The 16661-nt window shown below is 55.7% G+C and overlaps 1 protein-coding gene across 2 annotated transcripts; it reads left to right on the forward strand.

Moving 5' to 3' along the window:
* Positions 1–4059: 4059 nt before the first annotated feature.
* On the forward strand, positions 4060–10806 carry LOC116822245 (uncharacterized). Of its 2 annotated transcripts, XM_032775971.2 has the most exons (3): positions 4060–4407; positions 8800–8875; positions 9438–10806. In XM_032775971.2, exons 2-3 carry the CDS (start codon positions 8831–8833, stop codon positions 10362–10364), a joined length of 972 nt encoding a protein of 323 aa, XP_032631862.1. In that variant the 5' UTR covers positions 4060–4407; positions 8800–8830; the 3' UTR covers positions 10365–10806. The 2 variants fall into 2 exon arrangements, with proteins under 2 accessions (XP_032631862.1, XP_074926586.1); XM_075070485.1 differs by lacking the exon at positions 4060–4407 and having other exon boundaries at positions 8612–8875.
* Positions 10807–16661: the final 5855 nt, after the last annotated feature.

Here is a 16661-nt window from a genome sequence, read left to right on the forward strand (position 1 = left end):
GCTACTCCATAGGAGACCCCCTCCCCAGCAGTCACCCCCGTCCTGACATCAGTCCCCCACAGCTGCTCCACAGGAGACTGTCACCCCAACAGTTATCCCATTCTGACATCAGCTAACTCACAGCTACTACACCAGAGATCCCTGCCCCAACAATCACTCCATCCTGACACCAACTGCCCCACAGCTACTCCACAGGAGACCCCTGCCCCAATAATCACCCCTTCCTGACATCAAACCCCCACAGTTACTCCACAGGAGACCCCTGCCACAGCAGTCACCCCATCCTGACATCAACTCCTCAACAGCTGCCTTACAAAAGATTCTTCCTTCATAGTGATGCCAGGCTATGCTAGGCCTCTTGGCGACTGCAACCCCCTGCCCCCCCCCCCCCACACACACACATCCACTGTATGGTGACTTACCCTGTCTGCCGCCCCACAGAAGAACCCTCACCCACCTAGCCACGCATCTTCCTCAGCCCCATGTGTGCCTCCTCAACAGATGCCCCACTGTGACGTCAAGGCAACCCTGGACACTGCATGGGGATGTCAGCTCCTGTGCAGCCAGCCAACAGTGCCAGCCTATAACAACTATAACCCCATGCCCCCCACTCTCCCGACAGTCCCACCCCTTTGCCGCAGAATTGTGTGGGAGATGGGGGGTAGCATGTTCGGAGCCAGAGTGAAAGCGGGACGTCCAGGGGTGCAGGATGCATGGCCCATATGTGATCTTGACCCTGACACAAGCCATAACCTTGGTGCACAAGATGAGGAGGGTCAGGGGCAGATCCTAAGGCAGGGCCCCAGCCCCCTGCTTTATCTGAGCTGAGCAGCTATGGACATGCCTAGGGCCTGGGCTCTGTCCCTGGGGTCAGGAATGGCCCTTGTGTTCACTCACTGCTCCCCTCTCAGGCTTACGGACCATGGAGGAGAGCAGCGACCCCTCCACCACGGCAAGGCCACGCATTCAGTGCTGCCCCTCGGACTCCACCACAGATGACGGCAGTGCCCAGGACAACTGTGCCCCGCCTGCCCCTGCCCGCTCCCCAACCTGTGCCCGCTGCCGCAACCATGGCATCCGGGTCCTGCTCAAGGGCCACAAGAAGGACTGCCAGTTCCAGGGCTGCCAGTGTGACAAGTGCATCCTCATTCTGTATGTGCCGGGGCGTTCTCCCCACGGAGTCAGTGCTGAGCACAATACCAGGGGCACTGTGTTGTAGCAAGCAGGGTGGGGGCTTAGTAGGGGGCACCCTACCTTGGCAGTCAGGGCTGGCCCAATGCCCCAGCGTGATGCGGGGGGGGGGCAGTGCAGCAGGGAGCGGGTTGGGGGGCTCTCCCCTGGCAGTCAGGGTTGGCCCCAATGCCCCAGCATAGGGCTGGGGGGCAGGTGCTGCAGGGAGTTGGGGGGGGGGGGGCTCTTCCCAGCACTCAGTCTGGCCCCAATGCCCAATTTTAGGGACACCCGTCAGGGGATGTCTGGGTTTGCACTGCCTTCTCTCTCTGCTCCCCTACAGGCAGCGCCGGCATGTCATGGCTGCCCAGGTGGCCCTGCGCAGGCAGCAGGAGATGGAGCTAAGGAAGCAGCTGGCCAGAGGTTTGCTGCGGCTCAGGGATGGCTGTTCCGTGGCCTCTCTGGGCTTGGCCAATCCCTGCAAAGAGGCCAAGCCAAAGGAGCGAGCAGCCACAGGTGTGTATCTACCCCCCCACCACCTGCAGATGGGCTAATGGCCCCCTGCTCACTTCAGGGCGACATCAGAGCTCACATCCAGCTTCTCTTCACACGCTCTCCTCCTTCCGCAGCCGCAAAGGAAAATGCAGAGCCAGGCTCCATGGCTGGACATACCCATCAGGGGACTGCAGGGCCCACCGGCCACCGGAGTCATCAACCTGCCAGAAGAGTGATGAGAGGGAAGAGTATTGCATGTGGCCCCGAGGTGCTGGGTCTGATAGGATTGGAACTGACGTCTCATAGAGGGGAAGGCCCCATAACCCAACCCCCACAACTCACCCAGTCCTTCTAACCCCAGTATGGATTGGAGTTAGTGCCCCATAGAGGGGAAGGCCCCATAACCCATTCCATCACCCTCTAAGCCCATCCAGTCCCACTAACCTTGGTCTGGATTGGAACCAGCACCCCCTAGAGGCGAAAGGCCCCTTAATCCATTCCACATGCCCCCAGAAACATCTGGTCCTGCTAACCAAGGTGCCTCCAGGAAGGGAAAGAGCCCATATCCCATTTCTCAATTCCCCTTGACGCTGCCAGTCCCCTGACGTGGGGAATCCCCTTACTGAGGGGTTTGAGCTCCGTGTGATCAGGCTGCTGCATCCTAGTGTTTGCTGTTTCCAAGCAGCTGCCTGTTCCCTGAGTCGTATGCACATGTCCTCTGCATTGCTTTCTAGGAAAGCCCTTGGCTGCCTCTTCCCCACCAGCCTGAGGTGTCCTGGCCCCTTGGAGAATGCCAGCCACCCTACACACCTTGGTTCTTGCCAGCTCTTCCCCTGCCACCACCCGTCCTCTGCCAGGTGTTGCCCCAAGAGCCTCCCCTTTGCTTCACAGCTCACCCAGGTGAGTAGCCCCATCTCCAGGATGACACGAATACAAGCCCCAGGGCCTAAGTGCCCTCTGGCATTTCCTTGTCTCTTTACGATGCAGGATGAAAGGTTACAGACAGGGCAGGTAGGACTGGGCTGGACTCAGAGGGGCTCACTGGTCTGATCTGGGGGGCAGGGATATTGAGGTGCTGAGATACTGAGGTGGCAGGGATGGTGGGAGGATACCAGACGATGGGTCTGACCAGTCGCAGCAAGAAAAGGGAGTGATACCTGGCTAGCCGAGGCCACTGACCTGCTCTGGCGCAAGGGCTACCGCACTAGATGACTCTGTGGGCTTTAGGGTGACCAGACATCCCGATAAAATCGTGACCGTCCTGATATTTAGGCATTTGTCCCGCATCCTGGTTGGGACGCAATTTGTTCCAATATTTCACGGTACTTCTTTTTTATCGTTTTTTTTTGCTCCACTGCCAGCACTCGACTTTTTTTTTTTTTGCTCCACCAGCGATGATCGCCCAATGTGTCCCAGTATTTTCTTCCTCTCATCTGGTCACCCTAGCGAGCTCCATCAGTGCAACAGCTCCCCTTTAAAGCTGGGCACAGCGAGGCTGCGGCTGTGCAACTCTCCCTTAGCCAGGAGGAGAATGCATCACCTTGTCAACAGTGCCCCGTAGCCCCAGTTGCCTCCACTGCTGGTTCCTCAGCTGCTCAGCTCTGACTGACATCAGCTCGTATTTATCTGGCAGGTTGTGATGGCGGCAAGGTGACACATGCCCCAGGGGGTCTCGTGGCAGTCCCAGGACGGCTGTTCCAGCAGGCACCAAGCCCCCCCTGGTTCCCACCAGCAGCCTCTGCATCCACTGAACTGCTTGGGTGTGTATTTCTGCAGGGCCAACAGCCCTGGCTGGAGCTCGCTCACAGCGTGTAAAAGAAGCAACCTGAAATTGCATGGGAAGCAACTTCTGCACTGGAGTATTTCAATATCTGTGGGCTGGAGGCAGCCTACAATACTCCAGAGCCAACCCCTTTCCTGCCTGGTCCCACTAAATGCCAGCCTAGACCAGTCCTTGTCTGTAAGCAGCAAACCCAACACCTGCCCCCTGGAACAGAGCTGCGTGGTGAGAGAGGCCCCATGGTGTAGGTGTAACAGTGCCACCAGCCTGATCTAGTTTCAGGCTAGCTGCTGCCTCAGTTTCCCCTCATGCAGGTTGGATCTCCCAACCATCCAGCCTGCTTTGGCTGCTGCTGCAGCCTCTTCATTCTGCAGCTAAGACATAAAAGAAACAAGTCCACCCCTTCAGGGGGTTCAAAATAAGGACTTGTCTACACTGGCAAGTTTTGTCAATGAAACTAATATCGACATGAAAAAATCGACAAAAGCAAAGTCGCCAAGGCAAGATTACATTTGCTTCCTCTGTCAACAGATCATGTCCACATTTGGGGAACCATTATTGGCAGTGTGAGCAATGCACTGTGGGTATGTATCCCACAGTGCCTGGCGACACCATCTGTCACTAGGTGTTGTGGGAAGGCGGAAACAGAGCACGGCGCATCCTGGGACGTGCAAAATGCCCCATCATGCACTGCTTTGTGTCCCAGCCCTCCAGTGGCTTCTGGCTTCCTTGTGCTCTGTTTTTCCAATTGTCAGTCTTTGTAGTGTGCGCCAGCATCTGCAGTGAGAGAGGATAGATCCTGCACTTCTCTTCTATGTGCTATTAACTGTCATGAAGACATTGTGCATGGCAGTAGAGTTCTCGCAAAGTTATTGACAGAGGCTGAATCGTAGGCACCCGAGTGTGATATGGACGGCAGCAACTTATCAGTGCTTTTGGCATTCACAGAGCAGCTGCATATGGTAGGCTGTTGCTTTTGGGCTAGGGAAACAAGCACTGATTGGTGGGACCGTACTGTCATGCAGGTGTGGGATGAAGACCAGTGGGTACAGAACTTTCGGATGCATAAAACAACCTTCCTGGAGCTATGTGCTTAGCTGGCCCCCGACCTGCGGCGCAAGGTCACCACATTGAGAGCTGCCTTTTTGGTAGAGTAGCGTGTTGCAATCGCTGTTTGGAAGTTGACGAATCCAGACTGCTACTGGTCAGCTGCAAATCAATTTGGAGTGGGCAAGTCCACTGCTGGGGCTGTATTACTCCAAGTGTGCAGGGCAATAAATCGCATCCTGCTGCGGAGCACCGTGACTCTGGAAAATGTGCATGAAGTAGTGGCTGGCTTTGCAGAGATGGGCTTCCCTAACTGTGGCGGAGAAGCACAGGCCACCTTGCCTCTGTGTACTTCAATAGGAAGGGATACTTCTCCGTGGTGTTGCAGGCACTTGTGGATCACTGGGTATGTTTCACAGACATCAGTGCAGGCTGGTCTGGAAAGGTGCATGACGCATGCATCTTCAGGAACAATGGTCTGTACAGAAAGCTGCAGTTGGGGAATTTCTTTCCAGACCACAAGATCACAGTGTGGGATGTGGAAATGCCCATAGTAATCCTGGGAGACCGGCTTACCCGTTACAGCCCTGGCTCATGAAACCTTATACAGGGCACCTGGACAGCAGCAAGGAGCGTTTTAATAACAGGCTAGCCAGCTGCCGCATGGTAGTCGAATGTGCCTTTGGCCTTTGGAAAGCTTGCTGGAGGTGTCTCAATGGCAGGCTAGACCTTACCGAGGATAATATTCCTGTGGTCATAGCCGCATGCTGCACTTTGCATAATCTGTGTGAATCTAAGGGTGAAATGTTTGCTCAGGTGTGGAGCAGAGGCAGAGCGCTTGGCTGCACAGTTTGAACAGCCAGATGCTAGGGCTGTCAGAGGAGCCCAGGGGGCTGATATTAACATCAGAGAGGCTTTGAGGAACCACTTGGACAATGAGGGGCACTAACACATGTCTGCTTTGGAGTTACTTCCCTGGTACATCTATGTACAATTTTAGGGCCCAAGATCTATGCAACAAAATGATTTAGAATCCTGTTCCCGAGAGTGAATTGATTGCTATACGCTTTTGTAGAACACAGAATAAAAACGCTGTACCATTAAATACCTTGGCCGTTGTTGATTGTTAAAAAGGGTAAAACCTCATAACTATGTATAGCTACAGCTATCATTGTCCAAGCTGTGAGAGGGGGTGGAGTGATGGGGAAACTCAGGACTGCTGTGAAGTGAAAAGCAATGTATGAGCATAGAAGTGGGTGTGGTTGGCAAAGAATTGTGCATGTGCATGTGCTGCAGTGGAGGTCAACCACGGATCTTCTCAGTCTGCAGCTGTATCAAAGACTTGAGAATCTCTGTCTGATCCTCCATAACTTTTATCATCCGCTCTGCCATGTGCCTAGCAAATACTGCATTCTTTATTCTGTCCCCAGTCTGTCTCTCATCACGCTGCAGCACCTCCCGGAACATGTCTTCTTTGCTGCGTCTCGTCTTCTTCCTTATCTGCCGAAGCCAGTCGGCAGCAGTGTGTGGTGCATTCCTCAAGGTCTCGGCTGCTGTGGACAATTCACAGAAAAGGGACTGTTACATTCCAGCAAACGACCTTTTGCAACTAGTAGCTATCACTTTCTCACTGACTCTAGGCAGGCACACAGCTCCACGAGCACCCCAATCGTGGGGAGTGTTGGGGCGGTTGTGCGTATGGACAAAACAGTCATGGCTTGCAAGGCAACTTTGCACGGAACTCATTCTAAAATTATCCCACACTTTTTCACATGCGGCCAACTTGCTGGCTGACACCTCGCTGCTGCAGGTGACCAGAGAAACCAGGGCACAGCTGCTGAATGCTTTTGTCTATGCAGCTCAGCTATGTGCTGCTTTGGTCCCAGCTCCAGTGATTGCTAAATATCATGGTACAGTTTCCTACAATGGGGGAACTAACAAGGCTGCAGTCCCTTGGAATCTGCGGCAGAGGATTAACAAGTACCTCTTTGAACCTTTCCAGAGCCTCTCTTTGGAGGATTCCCTGCAGGTTTCGATGTCCATCAACACCCTGCTTAGCCATGCAGATTAGCTACACAGGCCGATGTTCAGCTCGCAGAAAACGCTACCTGCCTCCCACTTTTCGATTCCCTACACAAGCCACAGCAGCCTACCTGGCGTCTCATCTGCTTCCTGCTCCCCACAGAGCACTTCTGGAATGGAGAAAAGTTCCTGGCTGCCTGCCCCACTGGGCGACCCTGCTGGGAGCTCCACATCCTCTTATAGCTCGACTTCTTCATCCAGAATTTCAGCCTCCGGGTTTCCCCCTCTTTCTGCTGCCTCCGAAGTATCCATGGGGCAATCGGCGATGGAGGTGGGGTCACCACTGCGGATAGCATTCAGTTCCTTACAGAAGCGGCAGGTCTTAGGTGCACCACCAAAGCGATGGTTTGCCTGCCACGCCTTATGGTACGCCTGCCTCAGCTCCTTTATCTTCATTCTGCACTGCTGCATATCCCAATCAGAGCCCTTTCCACACAAGCCTTGAGAAATTTCCCCATATGTGTCCCGATTCCTATGGGTCACTCACAACTGAGACTGAACAGACTCCTTTCCCCATATACTGATCAGATCCAACAGCTCAGCAGTGGTCCAAGCAGGCGTCTGTTTGGTGCTGTAGCCAGCCATGCTCACCTGGGAAGCCAGCAAGAAGGAAATGAGATTTAAAATTCCTGGGGCTTGCAAGGGGGAGGAGCGGGTTGGCTTCAGGGCAACGGAGTTCACACTGCTGACCAGAGTGGCAGCGTGGGAATTGTGGGACACTTTCCAGAGGCCAATAAAATCAGGAAAAAAAGGCGTGGTGTCTACACTGGCTGTTTGTCGACAATAAAGGGAGGGGAAAAGACAAAAGTCTCTTGCAGGAATGGAAGTTTTTTGTCGCCAAAACTGGGTGGGTTTTTTTTTTTTACAAAAGGCCTATTGCAGTGTATACACTATTGCTGTTTTGTCGCCAAAAGGCAGTTTTTGGCGACAAAAATTGCCAGCGTAGACAAGCTCTAAAAGTCTTCCCCGCCCCGTCTCAAGCTGGACTCAGCACTCCTTCCTGAGCGTCTGTCCTCTCTCCCCTGGGCTCCCACCCCCAAGGCTCTCCAGAGCAGTGGTTTTCAAATGGTGGGTCGTGACCCAGTACTGGGTGGCGGAATGTTAAGGCACTGGGTCGCAGCAGCTCTGGTCAGCACTGCTGACAGGGCCGTTAAAAGTCCCATCGGCGGTGCTGCCTGGCCAAGGCAGGCTAGTCCTTACTTGTTCTGACACCGCGCTATGCCCCACAAGCGGCCAGCAGCAGGTTCTGCTCCTAGGCAGGGGGGCCACAGGCGCTGCACGCTGCCCTCACCCCAAGCACCGGCTCGGCACTCCCATTGGCCGAGAGCAGCTCCATTGGGTCACGGGCATCAACAATTTTCTTCAACTGGGTCACCAGAAAAAAAGTTTGAAAACCCGCTGCTCTAGAGCCTCCCTTCTCTATCTCCACAGGCTTCTGTCAGAAGCCTGATCTAGCCACATGACCTGCCGTCATCATGTGACTTTGCTAATTTTCTCTACCTGGGGAAGTGAGCTAAGGGTGTCACACATGCCTGGAACTAGGGTGCCCAGACAGCAAGTGTGAAAAATCGGGACGGGGTGGGGGGTAGTAGGACACTATATTAAGAAAAAGACCCAAAAATCGGGACTGTCCCTATAAAATCGGGACATCTGGTCACCTTGCCTGGAACCAGAGGTTAATGTGGCTCTATCTGGAAAGACTTCCATAGAGTGCTCTTGCCCCTTCTTTCAGCACTGGTGTCTCATTGCCAACATCAGCATTACCCCTCGGACTAGCAGGAGCGAAATCCTGGGGCTTTGCAGGTCACCTTCCTCATGGAGGAGAAATCAGTGACATGGAGTCTGAGTATTCTCTATGGGTAGCATCTTTTATTTGCATGGTGTGCACCCAGTCCTGGAACAGAGCTTGTCACTAACAGCTGCACAGACAAAACTAACCCCACAGTATTTCTCCAAAGGCTGAAAACTTGCTCAACCATTAATAAAAAAATAACCTATAAGACTCTATGTATACACTTCCCAGCCAGACCCGTCTGGTGTCTCCCACCATGACAGTTTATCTGTAAATGTCATGGGAAAGCCAGGGACCTGGCATGGGAGATGGGCCATAAACAGATACTGAAATGACTCTCCCCAGCCAGTGGCTTTTGGTTTAGCAGACTTAGAGTGAGAGATGAGCTGCCAAGCACAGCGTTTTCTGATGCACTGTCTCTTGCCTGTTCCAGCCGCCTGGCGCTGAGTCCCTTGGATGGGAACATGGATTTGAGCAGCCACTTGGAGTTGACACTGCCACAAGCCCAGGTGCGTAGCTCTGAGATCTGTTCTCCTCAGAGAGCTGAGATATGGCAGCCGAGAGACCCCCCTTTGTGTTCCCCGTGATGCTGACACATGCTCCCTTGCTGCTCCAGGTGTCGAGGATGGTTGTTAAGCTCAGGCATACATCCCAGACTCAGCTGGCTCTCTTCTTCCTTTCCAGTATGTGTCCCTGGCTCCCCAGGTCCTCAGCCGGTCGCTGAGGAGCATGAGTCCACTGCACAGGAACGTGTTGTGGAGCTCCAGCCCAGCACAGTAATCAGAACAGAGATAGAGATGACTGGGCATCTTTCATTCAGCGCCAACCTGGGGCTGGATTGGAACTGCAGCCTCCTATAGGGGAAATGCCCCATGGCTCGTTTCCCAAGAACCACCCAGGGCCCCATATCCCAGCCAGCCAGCTCCACCCTCAGCAGTTGTGTAATGGGGGGATATATTGGGCTGGGGTGCGTATGACCTGGCCTCAGCCTGTGGTTCTGTGCTGATCTCAGCTGGATCCGCGTGTCTGTCCTTCCCCTGATATGGGAATCATCTCTTCGCTCTCTTTCAGCCTCCTTTCTCCTCGGCTCACCTCCCGCTCAGGTGCACCAGGGGGCTTGTCTTCTCTCCCGTCTCCGAAGAGCAGCTGGAGAAGGAGGCTGCCGAGGCCTTGATGGTGCTGAGAAATTCCCCTCAGCTGGCCCCCTCTGCTGCCATGCCAGACTTCCTGCCCCTCACTGGCACTGCACCCCCCTTGCTGGCCTTTCCTGCTTTCACCCCTCACCCTGGAGACCCTGGTAACATGGGGCCATCTGATCCCACCCAGCAGCAGGCCCTGAAGGCCCCTGGGGACAAGGCTTTGCCAGCAGAGCGGGCTGGCGCTGGTGGGCAGCAGGGCTCGGGACGTGTGCTCCCTGGTTTGCTGCACTGCAGCACTCTTGCTCAGCCACACAAGAACTTCCGCCTGGTCTCGACAGCACCACAGGGAGCCACAACCCCGATGGTTTCCAACATTCAGGTCTTCAAACCTGGTTCCAGCCCCCGGGATATTCCTAACCATGATGCCCCCCATTCTGCCCCTTCTGACTCCCTGGGCTCCACTGCACAGACCCTCTGCGTGGCACAGGCTGCGGATCCCGGTGGGATTCCAGAGACAGCTGCGTCCGCCCCGGATCCAGCTCGCGCTGCCTCTGCTCTCAGCAGTCCTCGGTCCCTGCCCTTGTGCATCCCTCCTGCAGAAATGCCCATCTCCCCGCTGCCCACGCAAAGCCCCCCTGTCATGGTGGAAGTGCACACGCTCCCCGGGCTGTCCTTACTGACTCCCAGCCCATACCTCATTACCCACCAGCCCCTCCCAGACACTGTGCTTGCCCCAAGGTTCAAGTGCCAGCAGGGCCCTGCGAGCCAGGGGAGCGGCAGTGGCAGCAAGGGGCAGGTGGCAGAGGAGAGCAGCAGAAGCAGGGCACCTGGGACCTGGGGCCTGGCAGGTACAGTGTGAGCCACTCGGCTGCTCCCATCACGGAGGGCACATGTCCGATTACTGACCCTTCCCGCCAGGGGTCCGGCCTGCTCAGGCACAGAGACCAAGCACACTCAGCTCCCACTCAGGCCACTGAACGGCTGTACGATCAGAACAGCGTTCACTCCTGAGCCCACCAGGACAGCAATGAAACTGGTGCCCCCTAGAGGGACAAAGCTCCATGTCCCATTGCCCACCCTCTGAGCTAGCCAGTCGCCCTGCCCGGAGTAGGGTGACCAGGTGTCCAGTTTTCGACTGGAACATCCAGTTAAAAAAGGGACCCTGGTGGCTCCAGTCAGCACCATTAAAAGTCCGGTCAGCGGTGCTGCGGAGCCAAGGCAGGCTAGTTCCTACCAGTCCAGACTCTGCACTGCACCCTTGAAGAGGCCAGCAGGTCCGGCTCCTAGGCAGAGGGCCCATGGGGCTCCATGCACTGCCCCCAGCCCGAGCACCAGCTCTGCACTCCCATTGGCTAGGAACTGTGGCCAGTGGGAGCTGCGGGGGCGGTGCCTGTGGGTGAGAGCAACGCACAGAGACACCTGCCATGCCTCTGCCTAGGATTTGGACCTGCTGGACGCTTTTGGGGCGCAGTGCAGAATCGGCACAGGCAGCAAGCCTGCCTTACCCGCCCTGCGCCGCTGACCAGGAGCTGCCAGAGGTAAGCCTGTGCCCCAACCCCCTGCCCCAGCCCTGAGCCTCCCTCAAACCCAGAGCCCCCTCCTACACCCCAAGTTCCTCATCCTTGGCCCCACACCAGATCCTGCACCCCCAGATAGAGCCTTCACCCCCCTGCACCCATCCACCTGCCCCAGCCCAGAGCTCCCTCCCTGAACTCTTCTACCCTACCCCCCAGCCTGGAGCCCCCTCCTGCACCCAAAATCCCTCATCCCTGGTCCCACCCCACAGCCTCTACCCCCAGATGGAGCCCTCACCCTCTGACCTACTGCCCCAGCCTAGAGCCCCCTCCCACAGCCTGAACTCCTCTGCCCCACCTACCAGCCTGGATCCCCCTTCTGCACTGCAAACCCCTCATCCCCAGCCCCACACCAGAGCCCTCACCCCCTCCCATACCCCAACCCCTGCCCCAGCCCAGTGAAAGTGAGTGAGGGTGGGGGAGAGCGAGCCACTGAGGGAGGGGAAATGTAGTGAGCAGGGGGAGGGGCCTCGGGGAGGAGGCAGGGCTAGGGTGTTCGGTTTTGTGCAACTAGAAAGTTGGCAACCCTCTCCTCAGGTGTTTGCAGGCATTCTCTTGCGTGGGGAATGAGGCCCATTGATGATGTCACGTGAATCTTTCATAGCTTCTTCCATATGGCGGGAACTCCTTTGTTCCAAGCCAGGTCCCAGTCCAGTTTGTGGAAAAATACAGGTACCAAAATGGAGTTCAGTATCATGTGATCTGGTCACATGGCCTTGCATACTTTGCTGAGTCATGGCAGCCATTATCCATGGGTTGACTGAAGCCTCCCCAGGTGAGGATAAGCCTTTTCCATGACCATGCATGATGTGCTGGCTAGCCTGAATGCAACGAGCGTTTGGATGTTGCCCAGGTGCAAGCACCTACAAAGTCAATATTCATAACCCCCGATACAAAAATGATACATTTATACAAGAAGGATAATCTATTCAGCAAACCATCACTTTTCCATAGACACCTCACAGGCCATATTTTGTCCAAGATGCAGCATAACTATGTCATAATCATATAATCCTACCACTGTGATGAATACAGAGTGCAGAGTGTCACCCCTGGGTCAGTGGGACCCCAGCTAGTGGACTCAGTGGTTCAAAGTTGTGCTCTAGTGACCACCCTGCACTGTAAACCTGAGTCTGTGGGTTCCCGGCTATTGGAATTGGTGTTTCCAAGCCATGTTCTAGCCACCACACTGCACTGTAAATCTGAGTTTATGACTGCTGGACCTGAGTTCCCTCACAGCCATGCTAATGCATCCATACCATGCTACACAGGCCTTCTGACGCGGGTTTGCAGCTTGAGGTGCCCATATTACAAAATGACCTGAGTCCCAGTTGGACTCAGTCTCTGATACCCGCCCCCAGCAGGATCCTAGGACCTGCGTCCTGAGTATTCACTGACCCAGGTCAGACTGATGTGTGCGGACGGAATTGGGGCTTGGGCTCAAACCTGGATCAGCTTAGTGCGCAGTGTAGACATACCCTCAGTCCTCCGGTACAAAACAGACCTGTCCATGTGACGGGCCAGGTAGTGAGTGGCCATATTCATGCCCCAAGTCAGGGGGATGCTCTGTGGCTTGCTCAGTATCAGCTTGCCTCCTGTGCTGGGAGGTGCAACCACTGAAACCCCAACAGCATGGGCCATACCTCATCTCTGGGCAACACCAGAGGAGAGTCACCGGCCTGTCTTAGGGGAGAGCTTGGCCTGCTTGGCCAGCCTGGGATTTGAACTGTGGAAGGGGGAGGGAGTGCAGGGATCGGGTCCTGGAAGGTAACGCTGACTCATGTGTTTTGTTTAGATCCCGCCACAGCAGGGACTGGCTTCCTCGTCCCCAAGCAAACACGCAGCTTCTCCATCCAGGGGGCCTTGCCTAGCCTCACCTGCTCCTCCAGCCCAGCGCCTCTCCATCCACCACACTGAGCATCGGCCAGCTGCGCTTCATCTGGTTCCCGGCTCCTTGGGGACCAGAGATGGAGCAGGCCCTACCTTTAGGAGAACGGCACTGGGAGGAAGGCCATGGGGACCACGATGGATAATCATGGGGAGCGGGAGGGAATTTCACCCCACCTCCGCACTGGTGTTTGTTTTTAAGGGGCTTGGGGGAACAGCCACTTGTTGGTTTTTACACTGCCTGTCCTGCTTTCCTTGTAGAAGTGTTAAAAGCCAGGCCAGTGCCATGCTGCAGTGTGGGGTGTGCAGGGACTCTCCATGCACATCTTCACTGGGAGGAGAGGTGCGCCCTTAACCCAAGTCAGCTAGCACAAGGTAAAATCCCAGTCAAGACAAGGCACTGCAGCTTGGAGTTTTCACACTGTGGTGGGTTGAGGTAAGAAGATGGGGGAGCCTAGGGTCTGTCTTGTCTTGCCTAGTATTTCACTTCATGTTCATTACCATGTGGTAGCTAACTTGAGTCAAGAACAAACCTTGGGCCTAGTGAAGACACGGCACACAGCTGTGTTTGTCATGGGAATGTTAAAGCAGTGCGTTTTTAATGGCGTTAGGACCATGGGTTTTTAACAATATCGTATTGAGTAGTTTGAGTTCCTCCTGAAATTAACAGGGATTGAAATGAATTCCTGCTGGTTTTAAAGACCAGCATGTTTATTTAAAAGTCACTTTTGAGCTGCATTGAGGGATTTATCCCCCTTCTGGCATGTCCAAGTTGCCAGGGAATTTGTGGGGTTTATTCTTTTGGGAATGAGCGGATGTGAGTATCACACCATGAGTGGGTCCCACTATTTGTTGCCAATAAAATATTGTGAACCAGTCTGAAACGTCACTAGTTGTGAGCGTTACTGTCCACGGATGGAGGGATTAGGCCAAATTTTTAAACACATATGGCGCTTTTGAAAATCCCATCAGGCTCCTACCAGTATCTTTAGGCACTGAAATACCTGTAAATATCTGGCCTTAGGTGGCTGCCTCTGGCCTTCCTTCCCGCACCAGGATAGGGCAGGGTTGGATATTTCAGCATCACTGGGTGGGTGCAGGGTTTGGGTTCCTCTCTGGGTGTTCTGTCTGACCGAAGCCCAGCCACTGCTGCCTGGCCGTTACGTCAACAGCTAAGCCAGATTTGATTGCTAACTGCCAAGGGACAGCTGGACAGTGGGAGGTGCACCCCTGCCACCAACCCCACTGCACCAGCATGGCGCTGGGAGGCATCTTGCTGCCAGGAGTGGGGGATACTGGGTGCTAGCCTTAATCCCAGGTGCTTCCTTTCGGAGGGCTCCTGTACCTATGAATGGTAATTTAGGCTTAGGAAGCAAGGAGTGCTGCCCGTGGGGTGACTTGGCCTATCCATGCCCTACAGTGATTTAGGGGGCAGTGGGAGGCATTGTGACTGCAGACATTGTGCATTTGCAGCCTGCTTTATATGAAGAGTGAACAGCCCAGGGGGACATTAGGACGGGGGGCTGTGAGAGTGTTGGTGTCACCAAGCATAACCCTAAGTAACTTGGGAAAATGGAAGGCAATAGGAATATGAAGTCTCCCTGTTTTAGGCCTCTGGTGAGCAAAAGTTCTTCCATGTTTGAACTCTAATCGACCTAAGAGGCTGGCTGATGGGAACGGCCAGGAGTAACAGCCGTTATCAGTTGCAACAGTTCTAATTGGTCTAAAGCAGAAATAATGAGGCCTGTGCACCTTTAGCAGAAGGACAAGATAACTTGCAGAAGGAAAACTTACTAACGAGCTGCCGCGGCCAAGATTACTTAATGCACCTGCGCTTACGTAACTGCTACAGGGGGAGGAAGGAGAAGGGAGGGAGAAAGAAGAAAGAGAAAACAACTTATTAAAAGGGAAAAGCCGCTCGTAGTAGGTGTGCTGGATCTGAGGCCTGCTAAGTCTCCCAGCCCCGCTTTGAGATCTCAAATAAACTCTGCTTGCTTCTCCACCCTGGTGCGTTTATTGGCGCTAGGCACTCCGGGCACGGACCACTGTTGCTTGCCTTGGGCACCTTCTGTGCCTGCAACAAGGGGAGATGTCTCTGTGCAGGGGAAGTTACACTGGGGGGGGAGCAGTCAGGGGAGGATGGGAGGCACATCTCTGTGCTGGGCGGAGCAGCGTATGTTGCGGTTACACTGGGGGGCAGTCAGGAGGGACGTCTGTGTGCCAGGGAATAGCAGGGTACATGGGGAGGTTACACTGGAGGGCAGTCAGGGGTGGTTGGGGGGACATCTCTGTGCCAAGGGGAGCAGGGAATGTGGAGGGGGTTACACTGGGGGGCAGTCAGGGGTGGGTGAGCGGCAGCGTTACACTGGGAGGTCATGGGGGCTGTGTCTCTGTGCTGGGGGGAGCAGCGTATGTTGGGGGTTACACTGGGGGGCAGTCAGCAGGGACGTCTGTGTGCCAGGGGATAGCAGGGTACATGGGGAGGTTACACTGGGAGGCAGTCAGGGGTGGGTGAGCGAGGGCGTTACACTGGGAGGTAATGGGGGCCGTGTCTCTGTGCAAGGGGGGAGCAGGATATATGGAGGGAGGTTAACACTGGGGGGCAGCCAGGGTGGGGGGCAGGTCTCTGTCCCTTGTGACATGGGGGGGGGCAGCAGTGATTGGGGGAGGACACTGTCTGCCCCTCCCCCACAGCGGGGCCCATTGGAAGATTCTAGAAGCGGCCAGTCACTCCGTGCGATCCGGGGTCGGAGCCGTGTGCACCGGCTGCCGCCACGTGCCGTGTAACAACCCCCAAGGGTGCCTCGCGCTGCTCCCGCCCCCTCCCCTACTGAAGGGGAAACGGCTGCTCCAGGCTCGCTCTGTCCCCACCCCCGTGCCGCGCGGTGATTGGTCACGCGGCTCCGGAAGCCACACCCTGATTGGCTGGCCTCTTGCATGAGCGAGCCCTTAGGGAAGGGCGTGGGCTGGACAGGTTGGATCCAGATTAGGCTGGTCTGGATTGGGCAGAGTGTGACCCCCAAGCATGCCCCGCCCACCCCATGGGGCACTCTGACCCCCAGCAAGCCCCACCCACCCCATGAGGCAGCGTGACCTCCAAGCATGACTCACCCCATGGGCACTGTGACCCCCCTGCACAGGACTGACCCGCATGGGGAGAACATGACAGACCCAGAGGGTGGAGCACGACCCCCCCAAAGCAGGGTTGACCCTCAGGGCAGCATGACCCCTGAGTGGGGCCACCCCTGCAGCGTGAGCGTCCCAAGCAAGAGCCCTGTGCCAGGCTGACCCCCGGGGCAGAGGGTGTGCAGGAGACTCCAGCCTCCTGCACTAGGGGCAGGAATGAGCCCCGTGGGCAGGGCAGGGCAAGCCCTCCCCGCCAGGCCAAGCTGAACCTAGGGTCCAGGGGGCAGGGCAGAGCTCTGGGACCGCAGCGGCAGGGCCAGGAGAGCTGGCTCCTTGGGGGGCAGAATGGAGACAATGGGGCAATTTTACACTTTGCATGGGTGTTTTTGACAGGCCTGGCTCTACTCCACCAGGGATCCATGCAGGGCAGTCCTGGCCTGTGTGACGCGGGAGGGCGGGCAAGACACTCAGCTGTCTCCTCCTGGCCAGCCAGAGTGAGATCTCAGCAGGCTGAGACTCATCGCCAGCACCTGCTGCTGGGGTGTGGAGGTTTCTTGGTGCTCTGTCGC

The sequence above is a fragment of the Chelonoidis abingdonii genome, chromosome 11 (genome assembly GCF_003597395.2).
Source record: "Chelonoidis abingdonii isolate Lonesome George chromosome 11, CheloAbing_2.0, whole genome shotgun sequence".
Classification (NCBI taxonomy): domain Eukaryota; kingdom Metazoa; phylum Chordata; order Testudines; family Testudinidae; genus Chelonoidis; species Chelonoidis abingdonii.

Bases quoted from the DNA above. Each gene is read 5' to 3' on its own strand.
- LOC116822245 (XM_032775971.2), top strand. From the start codon at position 8,831: ATGGATTTGAGCAGCCACTTGGAGTTGACACTGCCACAAGCCCAG. The intron at 8,876-9,437 runs GTGCGTAGCTCT...GCTCTCTTTCAG, and splicing joins TGACACTGCCACAAGCCCAG to CCTCCTTTCTCCTCGGCTCA.